Source organism: Salmo salar, chromosome 08 (genome assembly GCF_965601325.2).
Source record: "Salmo salar chromosome 08, fSalSal1, whole genome shotgun sequence".
In the NCBI taxonomy this organism is placed as follows: Eukaryota; Metazoa; Chordata; class Actinopteri; order Salmoniformes; family Salmonidae; genus Salmo; species Salmo salar.
In genome coordinates, this window is record NC_138298.1 from 42,599,190 (window position 1) to 42,625,554 (window position 26,365).

The 26,365-nt window shown below is 45.2% G+C and overlaps 1 protein-coding gene across 3 annotated transcripts in view; it reads right to left on the reverse strand.

The window, feature by feature from the left end:
* Window positions 1-26,365, reverse strand: part of LOC106595359 (DNA-directed RNA polymerase I subunit RPA49) — a 35,248-nt gene that overhangs the window by 6,730 nt on the left and 2,153 nt on the right. The window contains exons 2-10 of one of the 3 annotated variants that reach the window (XR_014393004.1): window positions 25,900-26,003; window positions 16,877-16,953; window positions 15,217-15,302; window positions 10,721-10,779; window positions 10,341-10,485; window positions 8,371-8,481; window positions 7,644-7,737; window positions 7,429-7,559; window positions 5,512-6,868 (exon numbers count right to left, since the gene is read on the reverse strand). Coding sequence is in view for 2 of the 3 variants with exons in the window: in XM_082978256.1 (XP_082834382.1) it covers window positions 6,844-7,178; window positions 7,429-7,559; window positions 7,644-7,737; window positions 8,371-8,481; window positions 10,341-10,485; window positions 10,721-10,779; window positions 15,217-15,302; window positions 16,877-16,953; window positions 25,900-26,003 (1,142 nt within the window). In the remaining variant the exon portion in view is untranslated. Of the gene's footprint in view, window positions 1-5,511; window positions 7,179-7,428; window positions 7,560-7,643; window positions 7,738-8,370; window positions 8,482-10,340; window positions 10,486-10,720; window positions 10,780-15,216; window positions 15,303-16,876; window positions 16,954-25,899; window positions 26,004-26,365 lie in introns of those variants that run through there. The other 2 variants (XM_082978255.1, XM_082978256.1) reach the window with 2 other exon arrangements.

Consider the following 26,365-nt stretch of genomic DNA (forward strand, 5'->3'; position numbering starts at 1 on the left):
GGCGTAGGGTGCCAGTGAGTGGACAGCTACCTGCCGTTATTGAAGGTCTATCTATCTATCTATAAGGGCGTAGGGTGCCAGTGAGTGGACAGCTACCTGCCGTTATTGAAGGTCTATCTATCTATCTATAAGGGCGTAGGGTGCCAGTGAGTGGACAGCTACCTGCCGTTATTGAAGGTCTATCTATCTATCTATAAGGGCGTAGGGTGCCAGTGAGTGGACAGCTACCTGCCGTTATTGAAGGTCTATCTATCTATCTATAAGGGCGTAGGGTGCCAGTGAGTGGACAGCTACCTGCCGTTATTGAAGGTCTATCTATCTATCTATCTATAAGGGCGTAGGGTGCCAGTGAGTGGACAGCTACCTGCCGTTATTGAAGGTCTATCTATCTATCTATCTATAAGGGCGTAGGGTGCCAGTGAGTGGACAGCTACCTGCCGTTATTGAAGGTCTATCTATCTATCTATAAGGGCGTAGGGTGCCAGTGAGTGGACAGCTACCTGCCGTTATTGAAGGTCTATCTATCTATCTATAAGGGCGTAGGGTGCCAGTGAGTGGACAGCTACCTGCCGTTATTGAAGGTCTATCTATCTATCTATAAGGGCGTAGGGTGCCAGTGAGTGGACAGCTACCTGCCGTTATTGAAGGTCTATCTATCTATAAGGGCGTAGGGTGCCAGTGAGTGGACAGCTACCTGCCGTTATTGAAGGTCTATCTATCTATCTATAAGGGCGTAGGGTGCCAGTGAGTGGACAGCTACCTGCCGTTATTGAAGGTCTATCTATCTATCTATAAGGGCGTAGGGTGCCAGTGAGTGGACAGCTACCTGCCGTTATTGAAGGTCTATCTATCTATCTATCTATAAGGGCGTAGGGTGCCAGTGAGTGGACAGCTACCTGCCGTTATTGAAGGTCTATCTATCTATCTATCTATAAGGGCGTAGGGTGCCAGTGAGTGGACAGCTACCTGCCGTTATTGAAGGTCTATCTATCTATCTATCTATAAGGGCGTAGGGTGCCAGTGAGTGGACAGCTACCTGCCGTTATTGAAGGTCTATCTATCTATCTATAAGGGCGTAGGGTGCCAGTGAGTGGACAGCTACCTGCCGTTATTGAAGGTCTATCTATCTATCTATAAGGGCGTAGGGTGCCAGTGAGTGGACAGCTACCTGCCGTTATTGAAGGTCTATCTATCTATCTATCTATAAGGGCGTAGGGTGCCAGTGAGTGGACAGCTACCTGCCGTTATTGAAGGTCTATCTATCTATCTATAAGGGCGTAGGGTGCCAGTGAGTGGACAGCTACCTGCCGTTATTGAAGGTCTATCTATCTATCTATCTATAAGGGCGTAGGGTGCCAGTGAGTGGACAGCTACCTGCCGTTATTGAAGGTCTATCTATCTATCTATAAGGGCGTAGGGTGCCAGTGAGTGGACAGCTACCTGCCGTTATTGAAGGTCTATCTATCTATCTATAAGGGCGTAGGGTGCCAGTGAGTGGACAGCTACCTGCCGTTATTGAAGGTCTATCTATCTATCTATAAGGGCGTAGGGTGCCAGTGAGTGGACAGCTACCTGCCGTTATTGAAGGTCTATCTATCTATCTATAAGGGCGTAGGGTGCCAGTGAGTGGACAGCTACCTGCCGTTATTGAAGGTCTATCTATCTATCTATAAGGGCGTAGGGTGCCAGTGAGTGGACAGCTACCTGCCGTTATTGAAGGTCTATCTATCTATCTATAAGGGCGTAGGGTGCCAGTGAGTGGACAGCTACCTGCCGTTATTGAAGGTCTATCTATCTATCTATAAGGGCGTAGGGTGCCAGTGAGTGGACAGCTACCTGCCGTTATTGAAGGTCTATCTATCTATCTATAAGGGCGTAGGGTGCCAGTGAGTGGACAGCTACCTGCCGTTATTGAAGGTCTATCTATCTATCTATAAGGGCGTAGGGTGCCAGTGAGTGGACAGCTACCTGCCGTTATTGAAGGTCTATCTATCTATCTATCTATAAGGGCGTAGGGTGCCAGTGAGTGGACAGCTACCTGCCGTTATTGAAGGTCTATCTATCTATCTATCTATAAGGGCGTAGGGTGCCAGTGAGTGGACAGCTACCTGCCGTTATTGAAGGTCTATCTATCTATCTATAAGGGCGTAGGGTGCCAGTGAGTGGACAGCTACCTGCCGTTATTGAAGGTCTATCTATCTATCTATAAGGGCGTAGGGTGCCAGTGAGTGGACAGCTACCTGCCGTTATTGAAGGTCTATCTATCTATCTATAAGGGCGTAGGGTGCCAGTGAGTGGACAGCTACCTGCCGTTATTGAAGGTCTATCTATCTATCTATCTATAAGGGCGTAGGGTGCCAGTGAGTGGACAGCTACCTGCCGTTATTGAAGGTCTATCTATCTATCTATCTATAAGGGCGTAGGGTGCCAGTGAGTGGACAGCTACCTGCCGTTATTGAAGGTCTATCTATCTATCTATAAGGGCGTAGGGTGCCAGTGAGTGGACAGCTACCTGCCGTTATTGAAGGTCTATCTATCTATCTATAAGGGCGTAGGGTGCCAGTGAGTGGACAGCTACCTGCCGTTATTGAAGGTCTATCTATCTATCTATAAGGGCGTAGGGTGCCAGTGAGTGGACAGCTACCTGCCGTTATTGAAGGTCTATCTATCTATCTATAAGGGCGTAGGGTGCCAGTGAGTGGACAGCTACCTGCCGTTATTGAAGGTCTATCTATCTATCTATAAGGGCGTAGGGTGCCAGTGAGTGGACAGCTACCTGCCGTTATTGAAGGTCTATCTATCTATCTATAAGGGCGTAGGGTGCCAGTGAGTGGACAGCTACCTGCCGTTATTGAAGGTCTATCTATCTATCTATAAGGGCGTAGGGTGCCAGTGAGTGGACAGCTACCTGCCGTTATTGAAGGTCTATCTATCTATCTATAAGGGCGTAGGGTGCCAGTGAGTGGACAGCTACCTGCCGTTATTGAAGGTCTATCTATCTATCTATAAGGGCGTAGGGTGCCAGTGAGTGGACAGCTACCTGCCGTTATTGAAGGTCTATCTATCTATCTATAAGGGCGTAGGGTGCCAGTGAGTGGACAGCTACCTGCCGTTATTGAAGGTCTATCTATCTATCTATAAGGGCGTAGGGTGCCAGTGAGTGGACAGCTACCTGCCGTTATTGAAGGTCTATCTATCTATCTATAAGGGCGTAGGGTGCCAGTGAGTGGACAGCTACCTGCCGTTATTGAAGGTCTATCTATCTATCTATAAGGGCGTAGGGTGCCAGTGAGTGGACAGCTACCTGCCGTTATTGAAGGTCTATCTATCTATCTATCTATAAGGGCGTAGGGTGCCAGTGAGTGGACAGCTACCTGCCGTTATTGAAGGTCTATCTATCTATCTATCTATAAGGGCGTAGGGTGCCAGTGAGTGGACAGCTACCTGCCGTTATTGAAGGTCTATCTATCTATCTATAAGGGCGTAGGGTGCCAGTGAGTGGACAGCTACCTGCCGTTATTGAAGGTCTATCTATCTATCTATCTATAAGGGCGTAGGGTGCCAGTGAGTGGACAGCTACCTGCCGTTATTGAAGGCTCTATCTATCTATCTATCTATAAGGGCGTAGGGTGCCAGTGAGTGGACAGCTACCTGCCGTTATTGAAGGTCTATCTATCTATCTATCTATCTATCTATAAGGGCGTAGGGTGCCAGTGAGTGGACAGCTACCTGCCGTTATTGAAGGTCTATCTATCTATCTATAAGGGCGTAGGGTGCCAGTGAGTGGACAGCTACCTGCCGTTATTGAAGGTCTATCTATCTATCTATAAGGGCGTAGGGTGCCAGTGAGTGGACAGCTACCTGCCGTTATTGAAGGTCTATCTATCTATCTATAAGGGCGTAGGGTGCCAGTGAGTGGACAGCTACCTGCCGTTATTGAAGGTCTATCTATCTATCTATAAGGGCGTAGGGTGCCAGTGAGTGGACAGCTACCTGCCGTTATTGAAGGTCTATCTATCTATCTATAAGGGCGTAGGGTGCCAGTGAGTGGACAGCTACCTGCCGTTATTGAAGGTCTATCTATCTATCTATAAGGGCGTAGGGTGCCAGTGAGTGGACAGCTACCTGCCGTTATTGAAGGTCTATCTATCTATCTATAAGGGCGTAGGGTGCCAGTGAGTGGACAGCTACCTGCCGTTATTGAAGGTCTATCTATCTATCTATAAGGGCGTAGGGTGCCAGTGAGTGGACAGCTACCTGCCGTTATTGAAGGTCTATCTATCTATCTATAAGGGCGTAGGGTGCCAGTGAGTGGACAGCTACCTGCCGTTATTGAAGGTCTATCTATCTATCTATAAGGGCGTAGGGTGCCAGTGAGTGGACAGCTACCTGCCGTTATTGAAGGTCTATCTATCTATCTATAAGGGCGTAGGGTGCCAGTGAGTGGACAGCTACCTGCCGTTATTGAAGGTCTATCTATCTATCTATAAGGGCGTAGGGTGCCAGTGAGTGGACAGCTACCTGCCGTTATTGAAGGTCTATCTATCTATCTATAAGGGCGTAGGGTGCCAGTGAGTGGACAGCTACCTGCCGTTATTGAAGGTCTATCTATCTATCTATAAGGGCGTAGGGTGCCAGTGAGTGGACAGCTACCTGCCGTTATTGAAGGTCTATCTATCTATCTATAAGGGCGTAGGGTGCCAGTGAGTGGACAGCTACCTGCCGTTATTGAAGGTCTATCTATCTATCTATAAGGGCGTAGGGTGCCAGTGAGTGGACAGCTACCTGCCGTTATTGAAGGTCTATCTATCTATCTATAAGGGCGTAGGGTGCCAGTGAGTGGACAGCTACCTGCCGTTATTGAAGGTCTATCTATCTATCTATAAGGGCGTAGGGTGCCAGTGAGTGGACAGCTACCTGCCGTTATTGAAGGTCTATCTATCTATCTATAAGGGCGTAGGGTGCCAGTGAGTGGACAGCTACCTGCCGTTATTGAAGGTCTATCTATCTATCTATAAGGGCGTAGGGTGCCAGTGAGTGGACAGCTACCTGCCGTTATTGAAGGTCTATCTATCTATCTATAAGGGCGTAGGGTGCCAGTGAGTGGACAGCTACCTGCCGTTATTGAAGGTCTATCTATCTATCTATAAGGGCGTAGGGTGCCAGTGAGTGGACAGCTACCTGCCGTTATTGAAGGTCTATCTATCTATCTATAAGGGCGTAGGGTGCCAGTGAGTGGACAGCTACCTGCCGTTATTGAAGGTCTATCTATCTATCTATAAGGGCGTAGGGTGCCAGTGAGTGGACAGCTACCTGCCGTTATTGAAGGTCTATCTATCTATCTATAAGGGCGTAGGGTGCCAGTGAGTGGACAGCTACCTGCCGTTATTGAAGGTCTATCTATCTATCTATAAGGGCGTAGGGTGCCAGTGAGTGGACAGCTACCTGCCGTTATTGAAGGTCTATCTATCTATCTATAAGGGCGTAGGGTGCCAGTGAGTGGACAGCTACCTGCCGTTATTGAAGGTTTCCACGGTGAAGGTCCTCATCAGCTTGGTGTGGATGATACGAGGACAGCCCTCCTCCTGCCCGACTGAAAAACAACATTAACACAGCCCTCCTCCTGCCCTGACTGGAAAACAACATTAACACAACCCTCCTCCTGCCCTGACTGGAAAACAACATTAACACAACCCTCCTCCTGCCCTGACTGGAAAACAACATTAACACAACCCTCCTCCTGCCCTGACTGGAAAACAACATTAACACAACCCTCCTCCTGCCCCGACTGGAAAACAACATTAACACAACCCTCCTCCTGCCCTGACTGGAAAACAACATTAACACAACCCTCCTCCTGCCCGACTGGAAAACAACATTAACACAACCCTCCTCCTGCCCGACTGAAAAACAACATTAACACAACCCTCCTCCTGCCCTGACTGGAAAACAACATTAACACAACCCTCCTCCTGCCCTGACTGGAAAACAACATTAACACAACCCTCCTCCTGCCCCGACTGGAAAACAACATTAACACAACCCTCCTCCTGCCCGACTGAAAAACAACATTAACACAGCCCTCCTCCTGCCCGACTGGAAAACAACATTAACACAACCCTCCTCCTGCCCGACTGAAAAACAACATTAACACAGCCCTCCTCCTGCCCGACTGAAAAACAACATTAACACAACCCTCCTCCTGCCCCGACTGGAAAACAACATTAACACAGCCCTCCTCCTGCCCTGACTGGAAAACAACATTAACACAACCCTCCTCCTGCCCGACTGGAAAACAACATTAACACAACCCTCCTCCTGCCCTGACTGGAAAACAACATTAACACAACCCTCCTCCTGCCCTGACTGGAAAACAACATTAACACAACCCTCCTCCTGCCCTGACTGGAAAACAACATTAACACAGCCCTCCTCCTGCCCTGACTGGAAAACAACATTAACACAGCCCTCCTCCTGCCCGACTGGAAAACAACATTAACACAACCCTCCTCCTGCCCTGACTGGAAAACAACATTAACACAACCCTCCTCCTGCCCTGACTGGAAAACAACATTAACACAACCCTCCTCCTGCCCTGACTGGAAAACAACATTAACACAGCCCTCCTCCTGCCCTGACTGGAAAACAACATTAACACAGCCCTCCTCCTGCGCGACTGGAAAACAACATTAACACAACCCTCCTCCTGCCCCGACTGGAAAACAACATTAACACAGCCCTCCTCCTGCCCGACTGAAAAACAACATTAACACAGCCCTCCTCCTGCCCGACTGAAAAACAACATTAACACAGCCCTCCTCCTGCCCTGACTGGAAAACAACATTAACACAGCCCTCCTCCTGCCCGACTGGAAAACAACATTAACACAGCCCTCCTCCTGCCCTGACTGGAAAACAACATTAACACAACCCTCCTCCTGCCCTGACTGGAAAACAACATTAACACAGCCCTCCTCCCGCCCTGACTGGAAAACAACATTAACACAGCCCTCCTCCTGCCCTGACTGGAAAACAACATTAACACAACCCTCCTCCTGCCCGACTGGAAAACAACATTAACACAACCCTCCTCCTGCCCCGACTGGAAAACAACATTAACACAACCCTCCTCCTGCCCTGACTGGAAAACAACATTAACACAACCCTCCTCCTGCCCGACTGGAAAACAACATTAACACAACCTTTAACCCGGGATTCAATCAAAGGCGCATCGTCGACCGCGTGCCTTTTTAAAAAAAAGTCCATTTCCCCGGATGTTCAGAGATCATGTTCTCGGTAAACACTACAGGTGCTCAAACGAGGATTTTTTTTTTTTTAAAGTCAACACTTGCTTCTCGTACACACACACACACACACACACACACACACACACACACACACACACACACACACACGGCGTGGCACTCACACTTGCGGGTTATGTTTTTCTGCCGTGCCAGTTTGATCAGCAGGAGGAGGTAGAAAGCACAGCGAGCCTGTCTCTCTCTGGCCACGCCCTCTCTGGGCAGGCTCTCCAACTGACGCACCACGCTCAGACACCTGGAACAACACGTCAACAACAACAACAAGGTCAATAAGTCGTCAACAACAACGTGGTCAACAGTAGCCGTGTTGTAGTCCTACCCTCCATCTGTTATCTTGTGTAGTTCCTCTGGGGTCAGGGCGGCCATCTTAGAGCCAGCAGCATCCAGGGCATCGTACTCCACTGGAGACAGGACTGGGACTCAGGTAAGGACTCACACACCTTAACCTGGAGTCACACACACACACCTTAACCTGGAGTCACACACACACACCTTAACCTGGAGTCACACACACACACCTTAACCTGGAGTCACACACACACACCTTAACCTGGAGTCACACACACACACACCTTAACCTGGAGTCACACACACACACCTTAACCTGGAGTCACACACACACACCTTAACCTGGAGTCACACACACACACCTTAACCTGGAGTCACACACACACACACCTTAACCTGGAGTCTCACACACCTTAACCTGGAGTCTCACACACACACACACACACACACCTTAACCTGGAGTCACACACACACACACACACCTTAACCTGGAGTCACACACACACACACACACACACACACACCTTAACCTGGAGTCACACACACACACCTTAACCTGGAGTCACACACACACACCTTAACCTGGAGTCACACACACACACACACACACACACACCTTAGCCTGGAGTCACACACACCTTAACCTGGAGCCACACACACACACACACACACACACACACACACACACACCTTAACCTGGAGCCACACACACACCTTAACCTGGAGCCACACACACCAGGAGTCCAGGTGAAGGATACTGTCTTCAAACAGGTAGACGTGTTGAGGTGTGTCAGCGTCGGGGAAGCAGGGAGGAAGGTAATGAGATACTTCAGACTGGGACTCTGCCTGAACAACCTCCTGCTGCAGGGCTGGAGAGAGGAAACACTCACTAGGTTACAGCTGTGTGTGTGTGTGTGTGTGTTACATTCCACTACCTTCTGGTCTGACCTTGTCTAGACATATACAAAGCCTTCGGAAAGTATTCAGACCCCTTGACTTTTTCCACATTTTGTTACATTACAGTCTTGTTCTAAAATGGATTACATTGATGAGGGGAAAAAAACAATCACAATACCCCATAATGACATCACAATACCCCATAATGACATCACAATACCCCATAATGACATCACAATACCCCATAATGACATCACAAGACCCCATAATGACATCACAATACCCCAAAATACCCCATAATGACATCACAAGACCCCATAATGACAAAGCAGAAACAGGTCTAACAATTTAGGCAAAAGTAAAATAACTGAAATATCACATTTACTTAAGTATTCAGACCCTTTACTCAGTACTTTGTTGAAGCACCTTTGGCAGTGATTACAGCCTTGAATTATCTTGGGTATGACGCTACAAGCTTGGCACACCTGTATTTGGGGAGTTTCTCCCATTCTTCTCTGCAGATCCTCTAAAGCTCTGTCAGGTTGGATGGGGAGCGTCGCTGCACAGCTATTTTCAGGTCTCTCCAGAGATGTTAGATAGGGTTCAAGTCCGGGCTCTGGCAGGGCCACTCAAGGACTTTCAGATATTTGTCCCGAAGCCACTCCTGCATTGTCTTGGCTGTGTGCTTAGGGTCATTGTCCTGTTGGAAGGTGAACCTTCTCCCCAGTCTGAGGTCCTGAGCGCTCTGGAGCAGGTTTTCATCAAGGATCTCTCTGTACTTTGCTCCGTTCATCTTTCCCTCAATCCTGACTAGTCTCCCAGACCCTGCTGCTGAAAAACATCTCCACAGCATGATGCTGCCACCACCATGCTTCACCGTAGAGATGGTGCCAGGTTTCCTCCAGACGTGACGCTTGACATTCAGACCAAAGAGTTCAATCTTGGTTTATCATGGTCTGAGAGTCTTTAGGTGCCTTTTGGCAAACTCCAAGCGGGCTGTCATGTGCCTTTTACTGAGGAGTGGCTTCCGTCTGGCCTGATTGGTGGAGTGCTGCAGAGATGGTTGTCCTTCTGGAAGGTTCTCCCATCTCCACAGAGGAACTCTGTCAGAGTGACCATTGGGTTCTTCTCCCCCGATTGGTCAGTTTGGCCGGGCGGCCAGCTCTAGGAAGAGTCTTGGTGGTTCCAAACTTCTTCCATTTAAGAATGATGGAGGCCACAGTGTTCTTGGGGACCTTCAATCTGTAGAAATGTTTTGGTACCCTTCCCCAGATCTGTGCCTCGACACAATCCTGTCTCTGAGCTCTACGGACAATTCCTTCGACCTCTTGGCTTGGTTTTTGCTCTGACATGCACTGTCAACTGTGTGCCTTTTCAAATCAATTGAATTTACCACAGGTGGACTCCAATCAAGTTGTAGAAACATCTCAAGGATGATCAATGGAAACAGGATGCACTTGAACTCAATTCAGAGTCTCATACCGAAGGGTCTGAATACTTCTTTTGGTTTATTTTTAATAAATATGCAAACATTTCTAAACCTGTTTTCGCTTTGTCATTATGGGGTATTATGAGGTCATTATGGGGTATTGTGATGTCATTATGGGGTATTGTGATGTCATTATGGGGTATTGTGAGGTCATTATGGGGTATTGTGATGTCATTATGGGGTATTGTGATGTCATTATGGGGTATTGTGTGTCGATTTGAGGATTTAAAAAATGTGTAAAAAGGGAAGGGGTCTGAATACTTCCCAAATGTACTGTAGGAGTGTGTGTGTGTGGGTAGGTATACATGTGTGTGTGGGGGTAGGTATACAGGTGTGTGTTACCTTCCAGACCCTTCTGGTCTATGACGGAGTGGGCAGCCTTTGCTACAGCGCTCTGCAGGGTCTCACTGCCCACCTGGTTCAGCCTCCTGGAAGTCAGAGCTCTCTTCTGCTTGTTGGTCCCAAACGCCTCGATCAGAGAGTCCACCTGGGGGAGGGATTACTTATTCATTCTGATGATGTGATCAAATGCAGATTATAAATGTAGCCCAGCAGTGGATTTAGTAAAACAACGACACTAAAAACGTGTTAAACCTGACAGGAAGTATTGGGGGGAAACTCTAATCCCTGGACTAGAGACTAAAGAGGAGGGGAGATGTTCAAGGCTGATACAACTCTAGAACGCTCCAGGTTCTATTTTTAACAGAAATTAATGAAGGTACCTTTTCCCTGTATGTTAGATCTGTGTTCTGGGACGCGTCATTCTCTGTCGACGACTCCCCTGGGGAAACAGACATGTTATTATCTCTGTAGACGACTCCCCTGGGAAACAGACATGTTATTATCTCTGTAGACGTCTCCCTGGGAAACAGACATGTTATTATCTCTGTCGACGACTCCCCTGGGAAACAGACATGTTATTATCTCTGTAGACGACTCCCCTGGGAAACAGACATGTTATTATCTCTGTAGACGTCTCCCCTGGGAAACAGACATGTTATTATCTCTGTAGACGACTCCCCTGGGAAACAGACATGTTATTATCTCTGTAGACGACTCCCCTGGGAAACAGACATGTTATTATCTCTGTAGACGTCTCCCCTGGGGAAACAGACATGTTATTATCTCTGTAGACGTCTCCCCTGGGAAACAGACATGTTATTATCTCTGTAGACGACTCCCCTGGGAAACAGACATGTTATTATCTCTGTCGACGACTCCCCTGGGAAACAGACAACATGTTATTATCTCTGTAGACGACTCCCCTGGGAAACAGACAACATGTTATTATCTCTGTAGACGACTCCCCTGGGAAACAGACAACATGTTATTATCTCTGTAGACGACTCCCCTGGGAAACAGACAACATGTTATTATCTCTGTAGACGACTCCCCTGGGAAACAGACATGTTATTATCTCTGTCGACGTCTCCCCTGGGAAACAGACATGTTATTATCTCTGTCGAAGACTCCCCTGGGAAACAGACATGTTATTATCTCTGTCGAAGACTCCCCTGGGAAACAGACATGTTATTATCTCTGTAGACGACTCCCCTGGGGAAACAGACATGTTATTATCTCTGTAGACGACTCCCCTGGGAAACAGACATGTTATTATCTCTGTCGACGACTCCCCTGGGAAACAGACATGTTATTATCTCTGTCGACGACTCCCCTGGGAAACAGACAACATGTTATTATCTCTGTAGACGTCTCCCCTGGGAAACAGACAACATGTTATTATCTCTGTAGACGACTCCCCTGGGAAACAGACATGTTATTATCTCTGTAGACGTCTCCCCTGGGAAACAGACAACATGTTATTATCTCTGTAGACGTCTCCCCTGGGAAACAGACATGTTATTATCTCTGTAGACGTCTCCCCTGGGAAACAGACAACATGTTATTATCTCTGTAGACGACTCCCCTGGGAAACAGACATGTTATTATCTCTGTAGACGTCTCCCCTGGGAAACAGACAACATGTTATTATCTCTGTCGACGACTCCCCTGGGAAACAGACAACATGTTATTATCTCTGTAGACGTCTCCCCTGGGAAACAGACAACATGTTATAATCTCTGTAGACGACTCCCCTGGGAAACAGACATGTTATTATCTCTGTAGACGACTCCCCTGGGAAACAGACATGTTATCATCTCTGTAGACGACTCCCCTGGGAAACAGACATGTTATTATCTCTGTAGACGACTCCCCTGGGAAACAGACATGTTATTATCTCTGTAGACGACTCCCCTGGGAAACAGACATGTTATTATCTCTGTAGACGACTCCCCTGGGAAACAGACATGTTATTATCTCTGTAGACGACTCCCCTGGGAAACAGACAACATGTTATTATCTCTGTAGACGACTCCCCTGGGAAACAGACAACATGTTATTATCTCTGTAGACGACTCCCCTGGGAAACAGACATGTTATTATCTCTGTAGACGACTCCCCTGGGAAACAGACATGTTATTATCTCTGTAGACGTCTCCCCTGGGAAACAGACATGTTATTATCTCTGTAGACGACTCCCCTGGGAAACAGACATGTTATTATCTCTGTAGACGTCTCCCCTGGGAAACAGACATGTTATTATCTCTGTAGACGACTCCCCTGGTTGGTTAGGGGCTCGTCAGTCAGCATTTGACGTTAAGGTCTCGCTACACCGGTCGTATTGGGCGCATGTGACAAAAATACACATTTGATTTGATTTTGTACAGACATTCATCCAGCCTGTTTTAAAAAACAAGAAGTTGATGACCCAATCAACCTCTAGGTCCTTGTGGAGATCTGAGATTTGATTGGTATAGGTCAGTGTTGCTCAACTCCAGTCCTCCAGTACCTCCAACAGCCCAACTCCAGTCCTCCAGCACGCCCAACTCCAGTCCCCCCCAACAGCCCAACTCCAGTCCCCCCCAACAGCCCAACTCCAGTCCCCCCCAACAGCCCAACTCCAGTCCCCCCCAACAGCCCAACTCCAGTCCCTCAGTACACACTGTTGTCGTCCCGGGGAAAACTCACCTGATTGACCCCATCGAAAGGCCAGTTATAGGTAATATGGTGAAAGCTCCACCTAGCCAATCAGAGGGCTGGTAAATCCTCTCAGATCTCTACCAGTGTGTATGGCTTAGTGGTTGATTTGGGACTGGGCTGATGCCTTGTGGAGAGTAGTCCTCCCGTATCCTTACCACCCTGCTACACTACAGCCGTCGGCCATCGAGGGAACGTTTCCTTTGATTATCAACGAGAGCTGCTCTACTCTCCCGCGTCACGTCCAATGGCAGCGTCCAATGGCAGCGTCCAAAGGTCAAGAGTCGCAGAGGTTCAATTCTCGACGGCTGACCCATTCTATCTTCTGAATTTAAATTATAACAAATCAAATTTGGTTTCTGGTGTAGCAGGTAGAAGGTTTACATTGACCCCATGCTGAAGGGTTTATCTGTACCTGGGATGATGGACTGTAGGTAGAAGGTTTACATTGACCCCATGCTGAAGGGTTTATCTGTACCTGGGATGATGGACTGCAGGTAGAAGGTTTACATTGACCCCATGCTGAAGGGTTTATCTGTACCTGGGATGATGGACTGTAGGTAGAAGGTTTACATTGACCCCATGCTGAAGGGTTTATCTGTACCTGGGATGATGGACTGCAGGTAGAAGGTTTACATTGACCCCATGCTGAAGGGTTTATCTGTACCTGGGATGATGGACTGTAGGTAGAAGGTTTACATTGACCCCATGCTGAAGGGTTTATCTGTACCTGGGATGATGGACTGTAGGTAGAAGGTTTACATTGACCCCATGCTGAAGGGTTTATCTGTACCTGGGATGATGGACTGTAGGTAGAAGGTTTACATTGACCCCATGCTGAAGGGTTTATCTGTACCTGGGATGATGGACTGTAGGTAGAAGGTTTACATTGACCCCATGCTGAAGGGTTTATCTGTACCTGGGATGATGGACTGTAGGTAGAAGGTTTACATTGACCCCATGCTGAAGGGTTTATCTGTACCTGGGATGATGGACTGCAGGTAGAAGGTTTACATTGACCCCATGCTGAAGGGTTTATCTGTACCTGGGATGATGGACTGTAGGTAGAAGGTTTACATTGACCCCATGCTGAAGGGTTTATCTGTACCTGGGATGATGGACTGCAGGTAGAAGGTTTACATTGACCCCATGCTGAAGGGTTTATCTGTACCTGGGATGATGGACTGTAGGTAGAAGGTTTACATTGACCCCATGCTGAAGGGTTTATCTGTACCTGGGATGATGGACTGTAGGTAGAAGGTTTACATTGACCCCATGCTGAAGGGTTTATCTGTACCTGGGATGATGGACTGTAGGTAGAAGGTTTACATTGACCCCATGCTGAAGGGTTTATCTGTACCTGGGATGATGGACTGCAGGTAGACCGTTTACATTGACCCCATGCTGAAGGGGTTATCTGTACCTGGGATGATGGACTGCAGGTAGAAGGTTTACATTGACCCCATGCTGAAGGGTTTATCTGTACCTGGGATGATGGACTGCAGGTAGAAGGTTTACATTGACCCCATGCTGAAGGGTTTATCTGTACCTGGGATGATGGACTGCAGGTAGAAGGTTTACATTGACCCCATGCTGAAGGGTTTATCTGTACCTGGGATGATGGACTGTAGGTAGAAGGTTTACATTGACCCCATGCTGAAGGGTTTATCTGTACCTGGGATGATGGACTGCAGGTAGAAGGTTTACATTGACCCCATGCTGAAGGGTTTATCTGTACCTGGGATGATGGACTGTAGGTAGAAGGTTTACATTGACCCCATGCTGAAGGGTTTATCTGTACCTGGGATGATGGACTGCAGGTAGACCGTTTACATTGACCCCATGCTGAAGGGTTTATCTGTACCTGGGATGATGGACTGTAGGTAGAAGGTTTACATTGACCCCATGCTGAAGGGTTTATCTGTACCTGGGATGATGGACTGTAGGTAGAAGGTTTACATTGACCCCATGCTGAAGGGTTTATCTGTACCTGGGATGATGGACTGTAGGTAGAAGGTTTACATTGACCCCATGCTGAAGGGTTTATCTGTACCTGGGATGATGGACTGCAGGTAGAAGGTTTACATTGACCCCATGCTGAAGGGTTTATCTGTACCTGGGATGATGGACTGTAGGTAGAAGGTTTACATTGACCCCATGCTGAAGGGTTTATCTGTACCTGGGATGACCGGCTGCATGTTGAAGAGTTGAGCTCTGTGCACCTCCATCTTCATGGTCTCCTTGTTCAGCACACCCACATAATACCTGGAATATAATAACACAGCTGGAATATAATAACACAGCTGAGGGTATAATACCTGGAATATAATAACACAGCTGAGGATATAATAACACACCTGGAATATAATAACACACCTGGAATATAATAACACAGCTGAGGGTATAATACCTGGAATATAATAACACAGCTGGAATATAATAACACAGCTGGAATATAATAACACAGCTGGAATATAATAACACAGCTGGAATATAATACCTGGAATATAATAACACAGCTGAGGGTATAATACCTGGAATATAATAAGACAGCTGAGGATATAATACCTGGAATATAATAACACAGCTGAGGATATAATACCTGGAATATAATAACACAGCTGAGGATATAATACCTGGAATATAATAACACAGCTGAGGATATAATACCTGGAATATAATAACACAGCTGGAATATAACAACACAGCTGAGGATATAATACCTGGAATATAATAACACAGCTGAGGATATAATACCTGGAATATAATAACACAGCTGAGGATATAATACCTGGAATATAATAACACAGCTGGAATATAACAACACAGCTGAGGATATAATACCTGGAATATAATAACACAGCTGAGGATATAATACCTGGAATATAATAACACAGCTGAGGATATAATACCTGGAATATAATAACACAGCTGAGGTTATAATACCTGGAATATAATCACAGAGCTGAGGTTATAATACCTGGAATATAATAACACAGCTGGAATATAATCACACAGCTGAGGATATAATAACACAGCTGAGGATATAATAAAACAACTGAGGATATAATACCTGGAATATAATCACACAGCTGAGGGTATAATACCTGGAATATAATCACACAGCTGAGGGTATAATACCTGGAATATAATCACACAGCTGAGGGTATAATAACACAACTGAGGATATAATACCTGGAATATAATAACACAGCTGAGGATATAATACCTGGAATATAATAACACAGCTGAGGATATAATACCTGGAATATAATAACACAGCTGAGGATATAATACCTGGAATATAATAACACAGCTGAGGATATAATACCTGGAATATAATAACACAGCTGAGGATATAATACCTGGAACATAATAACACATTGCCACCCTGCCGCTGTTTTGGTAAACAGCTGAGGACATAATAACACATGGTCACCCTGCCACTGTTTTGGTAAACAGCTGAGGACATAATAACACATGGCCACCCTGCCACTGTTTTGGTAAACAGCTGAGGACATAATAACACATGGCCACCCTGCCACTGTTTTGGTAAACAGCTGAGGACATAATAACACATGGCCACCCTGCCACTGTTTTGGTAAACAGCTGAGGACATAATAACACATGGCCACCCTGCCACTGTTTTGGTAAACAGCTGAGGACATAATAACACATTGCCACCCTGCCACTGTTTTGGTAAACAGCTGAGGACATAATAACACATGGCCACCCTGCCACTGTTTTGGTAAACAGCTGAGGACATAATAACACATGGCCACCCTGCCACTGTTTTGGTAAACAGCTGAGGACATAATACTTTGTAAACAAAAACTTACTTGCAAAGGTTGTTGCATTTTAGGGATTCTGTTCCAAAGTTATTCCCAACATAGGAGAGTCTTTGTGATTCTGCAACCTGACACAGAAAGAAGACCATGTTAGAGAGAAGTAGCCTAAAACACAGAAAGAAGACCATGTTAGAGAGAAGTAGCCTAAAACACAGACAGAAGGACCATGTTAGAGAGAAGTAGCCTAAAACACAGACAGAAGGACCATGTTAGAGAGAAGTAGCCTAAAACACAGAAAGAAGACCATGTTAGAGAGAAGTAGCCTAAAACACAGAAAGAAGACCATGTTAGAGAGAAGTAGCCTAAAACACAGAAAGAAGACCATGTTAGAGAGAAGTAGCCTAAAACACAGAAAGAAGACCATGTTAGAGAGAAGTAGCCTAAAACACAGACAGAAGGACCATGTTAGAGAGAAGTAGCCTAAAACACAGACAGAAGACCATGTTAGAGAGAAGTAGCCTAAAACACAGACAGAAGACCATGTTAGAGAGAAGTAGCCTAAAACACAGACAGAAGACCATGTTAGAGAGAAGTAGCCTAAAACACAGACAGAAGGACCATGTTAGAGAGAAGTAGCCTAAAACACAGAAAGAAGACCATGTTAGAGAGAAGTAGCCTAAAACACAGAAAGAAGACCATGTTAGAGAGAAGTAGCCTAAAACACAGACAGAAGGACCATGTTAGAGAGAAGTAGCCTAAAACACAGACAGAAGGACCATGTTAGAGAGAAGTAGCCTAAAACACAGACAGAAGGACCATGTTAGAGAGAAGTAGCCTAAAACACAGACAGAAGGACCATGTTAGAGAGAAGTAGCCTAAAACACAGAAAGAAGACCATGTTAGAGAGAAGTAGCCTAAAACACAGACAGAAGACCATGTTAGAGAGAAGTAGCCTAAAACACAGACAGAAGGACCATGTTAGAGAGAAGTAGCCTAAAACACAGAAAGAAGACCATGTTAGAGAGAAGTAGCCTAAAACACAGAAAGAAGACCATGTTAGAGAGAAGTAGCCTAAAACACAGACAGAAGGACCATGTTAGAGAGAAGTAGCCTAAAACACAGACAGAAGGACCATGTTAGAGAGAAGTAGCCTAAAACACAGAAAGAAGACCATGTTAGAGAGAAGTAGCCTAAAACACAGACAGAAGGACCATGTTAGAGAGAAGTAGCCTAAAACACAGACAGAAGGACCATGTTAGAGAGAAGTAGCCTAAAACACAGACAGAAGGACCATGTTAGAGAGAAGTAGCCTAAAACACAGACAGAAGGACCATGTTAGAGAGAAGTAGCCTAAAACACAGACAGAAGGACCATGTTAGAGAGAAGTAGCCTAAAACACAGACAGAAGGACCATGTTAGAGAGAAGTAGCCTAAAACACAGACAGAAGGACCATGTTAGAGAGAAGTAGCCTAAAACACAGACAGAAGGACCATGTTAGAGAGAAGTAGCCTAAAACACAGACAGAAGGACCATGTTAGAGAGAAGTAGCCTAAAACACAGACAGAAGGACCATGTTAGAGAGAAGTAGCCTAAAACACAGACAGAAGGACCATGTTAGAGAGAAGTAGCCTAAAACACAGACAGAAGGACCATGTTAGAGAGAAGTAGCCTAAAACACAGACAGAAGGACCATGTTAGAGAGAAGTAGCCTAAAACACAGACAGAAGGACCATGTTAGAGAGAAGTAGCCTAAAACACAGACAGAAGGACCATGTTAGAGAGAAGTAGCCTAAAACACAGACAGAAGACCATGTTAGAGAGAAGTAGCCTAAAACACAGACAGAAGGACCATGTTAGAGAGAAGTAGCCTAAAACACAGACAGAAGGACCATGTTAGAGAGAAGTAGCCTAAAACACAGACAGAAGGACCATGTTAGAGAGAAGTAGCCTAAAACACAGACAGAAGGACCATGTTAGAGAGAAGTAGCCTAAAACACAGACAGAAGGACCATGTTAGAGAGAAGTAGCCTAAAACACAGACAGAAGGACCATGTTAGAGAGAAGTAGCCTAAAACACAGACAGAAGGACCATGTTAGAGAGAAGTAGCCTAAAACACAGAAAGAAGACCATGTTAGAGAGAAGTAGCCTAAAACTTAGACAGAAGGACCATGTTAGAGAGAAGTAGCCTAAAACACAGACAGAAGGACCATGTTAGAGAGAAGTAGCCTAAAACACAGAAAGAAGACCATGTTAGAGAGAAGTAGCCTAAAACACAGACAGAAGGACCATGTTAGAGAGAAGTAGCCTAAAACACAGACAGAAGGACCATGTTAGAGAGAAGTAGCCTAAAACACAGACAGAAGGACCATGTTAGAGAGAAGTAGCCTAAAACACAGACAGAAGGACCATGTTAGAGAGAAGTAGCCTAAAACACAGACAGAAGGACCATGTTAGAGAGAAGTAGCCTAAAACACAGACAGAAGGACCATGTTAGAGAGAAGTAGCCTAAAACACAGACAGAAGGACCATGTTAGAGAGAAGTAGCCTAAAACACAGACAGAAGGACCATGTTAGAGAGAAGTAGCCTAAAACACAGACAGAAGGACCATGTTAGAGAGAAGTAGCCTAAAACACAGAAAGAAGACCATGTTAGAGAGAAGTAGCCTAAAACACAGACAGAAGGACCATGTTAGAGAGAAGTAGCCTAAAACACAGACAGAAGGACCATGTTAGAGAGAAGTAGCCTAAAACACAGAAAGAAGGACCATGTTAGAGAGAAGTAGCCTAAAACACAGACAGAAGGACCATGTTAGAGAGAAGTAGCCTAAAACACAGACAGAAGGACCATGTTAGAGAGAAGTAGCCTAAAACACAGACAGAAGGACCATGTTAGAGAGAAGTAGCCTAAAACACAGACAGAAGGACCATGTTAGAGAGAAGTAGCCTAAAACACAGACAGAAGGACCATGTTAGAGAGAAGTAGCCTAAAACACAGACAGAAGGACCATGTTAGAGAGAAGTAGCCTAAAACACAGACAGAAGACCATGTTAGAGAGAAGTAGCCTAAAACACAGACAGAAGGACCATGTTAGAGAGAAGTAGCCTAAAACACAGACAGAAGGACCATGTTAGAGAGAAGTAGCCTAAAACACAGACAGAAGGACCATGTTAGAGAGAAGTAGCCTAAAACACAGACAGAAGACCATGTTAGAGAGAAGTAGCCTAAAACACAGACAGAAGACCATGTTAGAGAGAAGTAGCCTAAAACACAGACAGAAGGACCATGTTAGAGAGAAGTAGCCTAAAACACAGAAGAAGACCATGTTAGAGAGAAGTAGCCTAAAACACAGAAAGAAGACCATGTTAGAGAGAAGTAGCCTAAAACACAGACAGAAGGACCATGTTAGAGAGAAGTAGCCTAAAACACAGACAGAAGGACCATGTTAGAGAGAAGTAGCCTAAAACACAGACAGAAGGACCATGTTAGAGAGAAGTAGCCTAAAACACAGACAGAAGGACCATGTTAGAGAGAAGTAGCCTAAAACACAGACAGAAGGACCATGTTAGAGAGAAGTAGCCTAAAACACAGACAGAAGGACCATGTTAGAGAGAAGTAGCCTAAAACACAGACAGAAGGACCATGTTAGAGAGAAGTAGCCTAAAACACAGACAGAAGGACCATGTTAGAGAGAAGTAGCCTAAAACACAGACAGAAGGACCATGTTAGAGAGAAGTAGCCTAAAACACAGACAGAAGGACCATGTTAGAGAGAAGTAGCCTAAAACACAGACAGAAGGACCATGTTAGAGAGAAGTAGCCTAAAACACAGACAGAAGGACCATGTTAGAGAGAAGTAGCCTAAAACACAGACAGAAGGACCATGTTAGAGAGAAGTAGCCTAAAACACAGACAGAAGGACCATGTTAGAGAGAAGTAGCCTAAAACACAGACAGAAGGACCATGTTAGAGAGAAGTAGCCTAAAACACAGACAGAAGGACCATGTTAGAGAGAAGTAGCCTAAAACACAGACAGAAGGACCATGTTAGAGAGAAGTAGCCTAAAACACAGACAGAAGGACCATGTTAGAGAGAAGTAGCCTAAAACACAGACAGAAGACCATGTTAGAGAGAAGTAGCCTAAAACACAGACAGAAGGACCATGTTAGAGAGAAGTAGCCTAAAACACAGACAGAAGGACCATGTTAGAGAGAAGTAGCCTAAAACACAGACAGAAGGACCATGTTAGAGAGAAGTAGCCTAAAACACAGACAGAAGGACCATGTTAGAGAGAAGTAGCCTAAAACACAGACAGAAGGACCATGTTAGAGAGAAGTAGCCTAAAACACAGACAGAAGGACCATGTTAGAGAGAAGTAGCCTAAAACACAGACAGAAGGACCATGTTAGAGAGAAGTAGCCTAAAACACAGACAGAAGGACCATGTTAGAGAGAAGTAGCCTAAAACACAGAAAGAAGACCATGTTAGAGAGAAGTAGCCTAAAACACAGACAGAAGGACCATGTTAGAGAGAAGTAGCCTAAAACACAGACAGAAGGACCATGTTAGAGAGAAGTAGCCTAAAACACAGACAGAAGACCATGTTAGAGAGAAGTAGCCTAAAACACAGACAGAAGGACCATGTTAGAGAGAAGTAGCCTAAAACACAGACAGAAGGACCATGTTAGAGAGAAGTAGCCTAAAACACAGACAGAAGGACCATGTTAGAGAGAAGTAGCCTAAAACACAGACAGAAGGACCATGTTAGAGAGAAGTAGCCTAAAACACAGACAGAAGGACCATGTTAGAGAGAAGTAGCCTAAAACACAGACAGAAGGACCATGTTAGAGAGAAGTAGCCTAAAACACAGACAGAAGGACCATGTTAGAGAGAAGTAGCCTAAAACACAGACAGAAGGACCATGTTAGAGAGAAGTAGCCTAAAACACAGACAGAAGGACCATGTTAGAGAGAAGTAGCCTAAAACACAGACAGAAGGACCATGTTAGAGAGAAGTAGCCTAAAACACAGACAGAAGGACCATGTTAGAGAGAAGTAGCCTAAAACACAGACAGAAGGACCATGTTAGAGAGAAGTAGCCTAAAACACAGACAGAAGGACCATGTTAGAGAGAAGTAGCCTAAAACACAGACAGAAGGACCATGTTAGAGAGAAGTAGCCTAAAACACAGACAGAAGGACCATGTTAGAGAGAAGTAGCCTAAAACACAGACAGAAGGACCATGTTAGAGAGAAGTAGCCTAAAACACAGACAGAAGGACCATGTTAGAGAGAAGTAGCCTAAAACACAGACAGAAGGACCATGTTAGAGAGAAGTAGCCTAAAACACAGACAGAAGGACCATGTTAGAGAGAAGTAGCCTAAAACACAGACAGAAGGACCATGTTAGAGAGAAGTAGCCTAAAACACAGACAGAAGGACCATGTTAGAGAGAAGTAGCCTAAAACACAGACAGAAGGACCATGTTAGAGAGAAGTAGCCTAAAACACAGACAGAAGGACCATGTTAGAGAGAAGTAGCCTAAAACACAGACAGAAGGACCATGTTAGAGAGAAGTAGCCTAAAACACAGACAGAAGGACCATGTTAGAGAGAAGTAGCCTAAAACACAGACAGAAGGACCATGTTAGAGAGAAGTAGCCTAAAACACAGACAGAAGGACCATGTTAGAGAGAAGTAGCCTAAAACACAGACAGAAGGACCATGTTAGAGAGAAGTAGCCTAAAACACAGACAGAAGGACCATGTTAGAGAGAAGTAGCCTAAAACACAGACAGAAGGACCATGTTAGAGAGAAGTAGCCTAAAACACAGACAGAAGGACCATGTTAGAGAGAAGTAGCCTAAAACACAGACAGAAGGACCATGTTAGAGAGAAGTAGCCTAAAACACAGACAGAAGGACCATGTTAGAGAGAAGTAGCCTAAAACACAGACAGAAGGACCATGTTAGAGAGAAGTAGCCTAAAACACAGACAGAAGGACCATGTTAGAGAGAAGTAGCCTAAAACACAGACAGAAGGACCATGTTAGAGAGAAGTAGCCTAAAACACAGACAGAAGGACCATGTTAGAGAGAAGTAGCCTAAAACACAGACAGAAGGACCATGTTAGAGAGAAGTAGCCTAAAACACAGACAGAAGGACCATGTTAGAGAGAAGTAGCCTAAAACACAGACAGAAGGACCATGTTAGAGAGAAGTAGCCTAAAACACAGACAGAAGGACCATGTTAGAGAGAAGTAGCCTAAAACACAGACAGAAGGACCATGTTAGAGAGAAGTAGCCTAAAACACAGACAGAAGGACCATGTTAGAGAGAAGTAGCCTAAAACACAGACAGAAGGACCATGTTAGAGAGAAGTAGCCTAAAACACAGACAGAAGGACCATGTTAGAGAGAAGTAGCCTAAAACACAGACAGAAGGACCATGTTAGAGAGAAGTAGCCTAAAACACAGACAGAAGGACCATGTTAGAGAGAAGTAGCCTAAAACACAGACAGAAGGACCATGTTAGAGAGAAGTAGCCTAAAACACAGACAGAAGGACCATGTTAGAGAGAAGTAGCCTAAAACACAGACAGAAGGACCATGTTAGAGAGAAGTAGCCTAAAACACAGACAGAAGGACCATGTTAGAGAGAAGTAGCCTAAAACACAGACAGAAGGACCATGTTAGAGAGAAGTAGCCTAAAACACAGACAGAAGGACCATGTTAGAGAGAAGTAGCCTAAAACACAGACAGAAGGACCATGTTAGAGAGAAGTAGCCTAAAACACAGACAGAAGGACCATGTTAGAGAGAAGTAGCCTAAAACACAGACAGAAGGACCATGTTAGAGAGAAGTAGCCTAAAACACAGACAGAAGGACCATGTTAGAGAGAAGTAGCCTAAAACACAGACAGAAGGACCATGTTAGAGAGAAGTAGCCTAAAACACAGACAGAAGGACCATGTTAGAGAGAAGTAGCCTAAAACACAGACAGAAGGACCATGTTAGAGAGAAGTAGCCTAAAACACAGACAGAAGGACCATGTTAGAGAGAAGTAGCCTAAAACACAGACAGAAGGACCATGTTAGAGAGAAGTAGCCTAAAACACAGACAGAAGGACCATGTTAGAGAGAAGTAGCCTAAAACACAGACAGAAGGACCATGTTAGAGAGAAGTAGCCTAAAACACAGACAGAAGGACCATGTTAGAGAGAAGTAGCCTAAAACACAGACAGAAGGACCATGTTAGAGAGAAGTAGCCTAAAACACAGACAGAAGGACCATGTTAGAGAGAAGTAGCCTAAAACACAGACAGAAGGACCATGTTAGAGAGAAGTAGCCTAAAACACAGACAGAAAGACCATGTTAGAGAGAAGTAGCCTAAAACACAGACAGAAGGACCATGTTAGAGAGAAGTAGCCTAAAACACAGACAGAAGGACCATGTTAGAGAGAAGTAGCCTAAAACACAGACAGAAGGACCATGTTAGAGAGAAGTAGCCTAAAACACAGACAGAAGGACCATGTTAGAGAGAAGTAGCCTAAAACACAGACAGAAGGACCATGTTAGAGAGAAGTAGCCTAAAACACAGACAGAAGGACCATGTTAGAGAGAAGTAGCCTAAAACACAGACAGAAGGACCATGTTAGAGAGAAGTAGCCTAAAACACAGACAGAAAGACCATGTTAGAGAGAAGTAGCCTAAAACACAGACAGAAGGACCATGTTAGAGAGAAGTAGCCTAAAACACAGACAGAAGGACCATGTTAGAGAGAAGTAGCCTAAAACACAGACAGAAGGACCATGTTAGAGAGAAGTAGCCTAAAACACAGACAGAAGGACCATGTTAGAGAGAAGTAGCCTAAAACACAGACAGAAGGACCATGTTAGAGAGAAGTAGCCTAAAACACAGACAGAAGGACCATGTTAGAGAGAAGTAGCCTAAAACACAGACAGAAGGACCATGTTAGAGAGAAGTAGCCTAAAACACAGACAGAAGGACCATGTTAGAGAGAAGTAGCCTAAAACACAGACAGAAGGACCATGTTAGAGAGAAGTAGCCTAAAACACAGACAGAAGGACCATGTTAGAGAGAAGTAGCCTAAAACACAGACAGAAGGACCATGTTAGAGAGAAGTAGCCTAAAACACAGACAGAAGGACCATGTTAGAGAGAAGTAGCCTAAAACACAGACAGAAGGACCATGTTAGAGAGAAGTAGCCTAAAACACAGACAGAAGGACCATGTTAGAGAGAAGTAGCCTAAAACACAGACAGAAGGACCATGTTAGAGAGAAGTAGCCTAAAACACAGACAGAAGGACCATGTTAGAGAGAAGTAGCCTAAAACACAGACAGAAGGACCATGTTAGAGAGAAGTAGCCTAAAACACAGACAGAAGGACCATGTTAGAGAGAAGTAGCCTAAAACACAGACAGAAGGACCATGTTAGAGAGAAGTAGCCTAAAACACAGACAGAAGGACCATGTTAGAGAGAAGTAGCCTAAAACACAGACAGAAGGACCATGTTAGAGAGAAGTAGCCTAAAACACAGACAGAAGGACCATGTTAGAGAGAAGTAGCCTAAAACACAGACAGAAGGACCATGTTAGAGAGAAGTAGCCTAAAACACAGACAGAAGGACCATGTTAGAGAGAAGTAGCCTAAAACACAGACAGAAGGACCATGTTAGAGAGAAGTAGCCTAAAACACAGACAGAAGGACCATGTTAGAGAGAAGTAGCCTAAAACACAGACAGAAGGACCATGTTAGAGAGAAGTAGCCTAAAACACAGACAGAAGGACCATGTTAGAGAGAAGTAGCCTAAAACACAGACAGAAGGACCATGTTAGAGAGAAGTAGCCTAAAACACAGACAGAAGGACCATGTTAGAGAGAAGTAGCCTAAAACACAGACAGAAGGACCATGTTAGAGAGAAGTAGCCTAAAACACAGACAGAAGGAATGGTGTTTTACCCAAAGTGTCCAATATTTATCAACTGTGTGTTTTTTTGGGGTATAGATCCAAAACGGATCCTAGATCAGTGTTCTGGAGGACAACGTCACCCTATACGGTCTCACCAGCATGCGTCTGGTCTTCTTCCTAGGGTTGGTCTCATCCACGTTCTTATAGAAGCTGAAGTTCAGCTGCTCTGTGTTCCTCAGGTTGCCGTTAGAGAACTGAACTGTTGAGGAGAAGGGGATTGATGATTGACACGAATGCGTATATGTGAGGACGCTGTTCCAATGACCACAGCTCTGCCTTCAATACCATGGTGTCCTCTATGCTCACCACAAAACTCACGGCTCTGCCTTCAATACCATGGTGTCCTCTATGCTCACCACAAAACTCACGGCTCTGCCTTCAATACCATAGTGTCCTCTATACTCACCACAAAACTCACAGCTCTGCCTTCAATACCATAGTGTCCTCTATGCTCACCACAAAACTCACAGCTCTGCCTTCAATACCATAGTGCCCTCTATACTCACCACAAAACTCACAGCTCTGCCTTCAATACCATAGTGTCCTCTATACTCACCACAA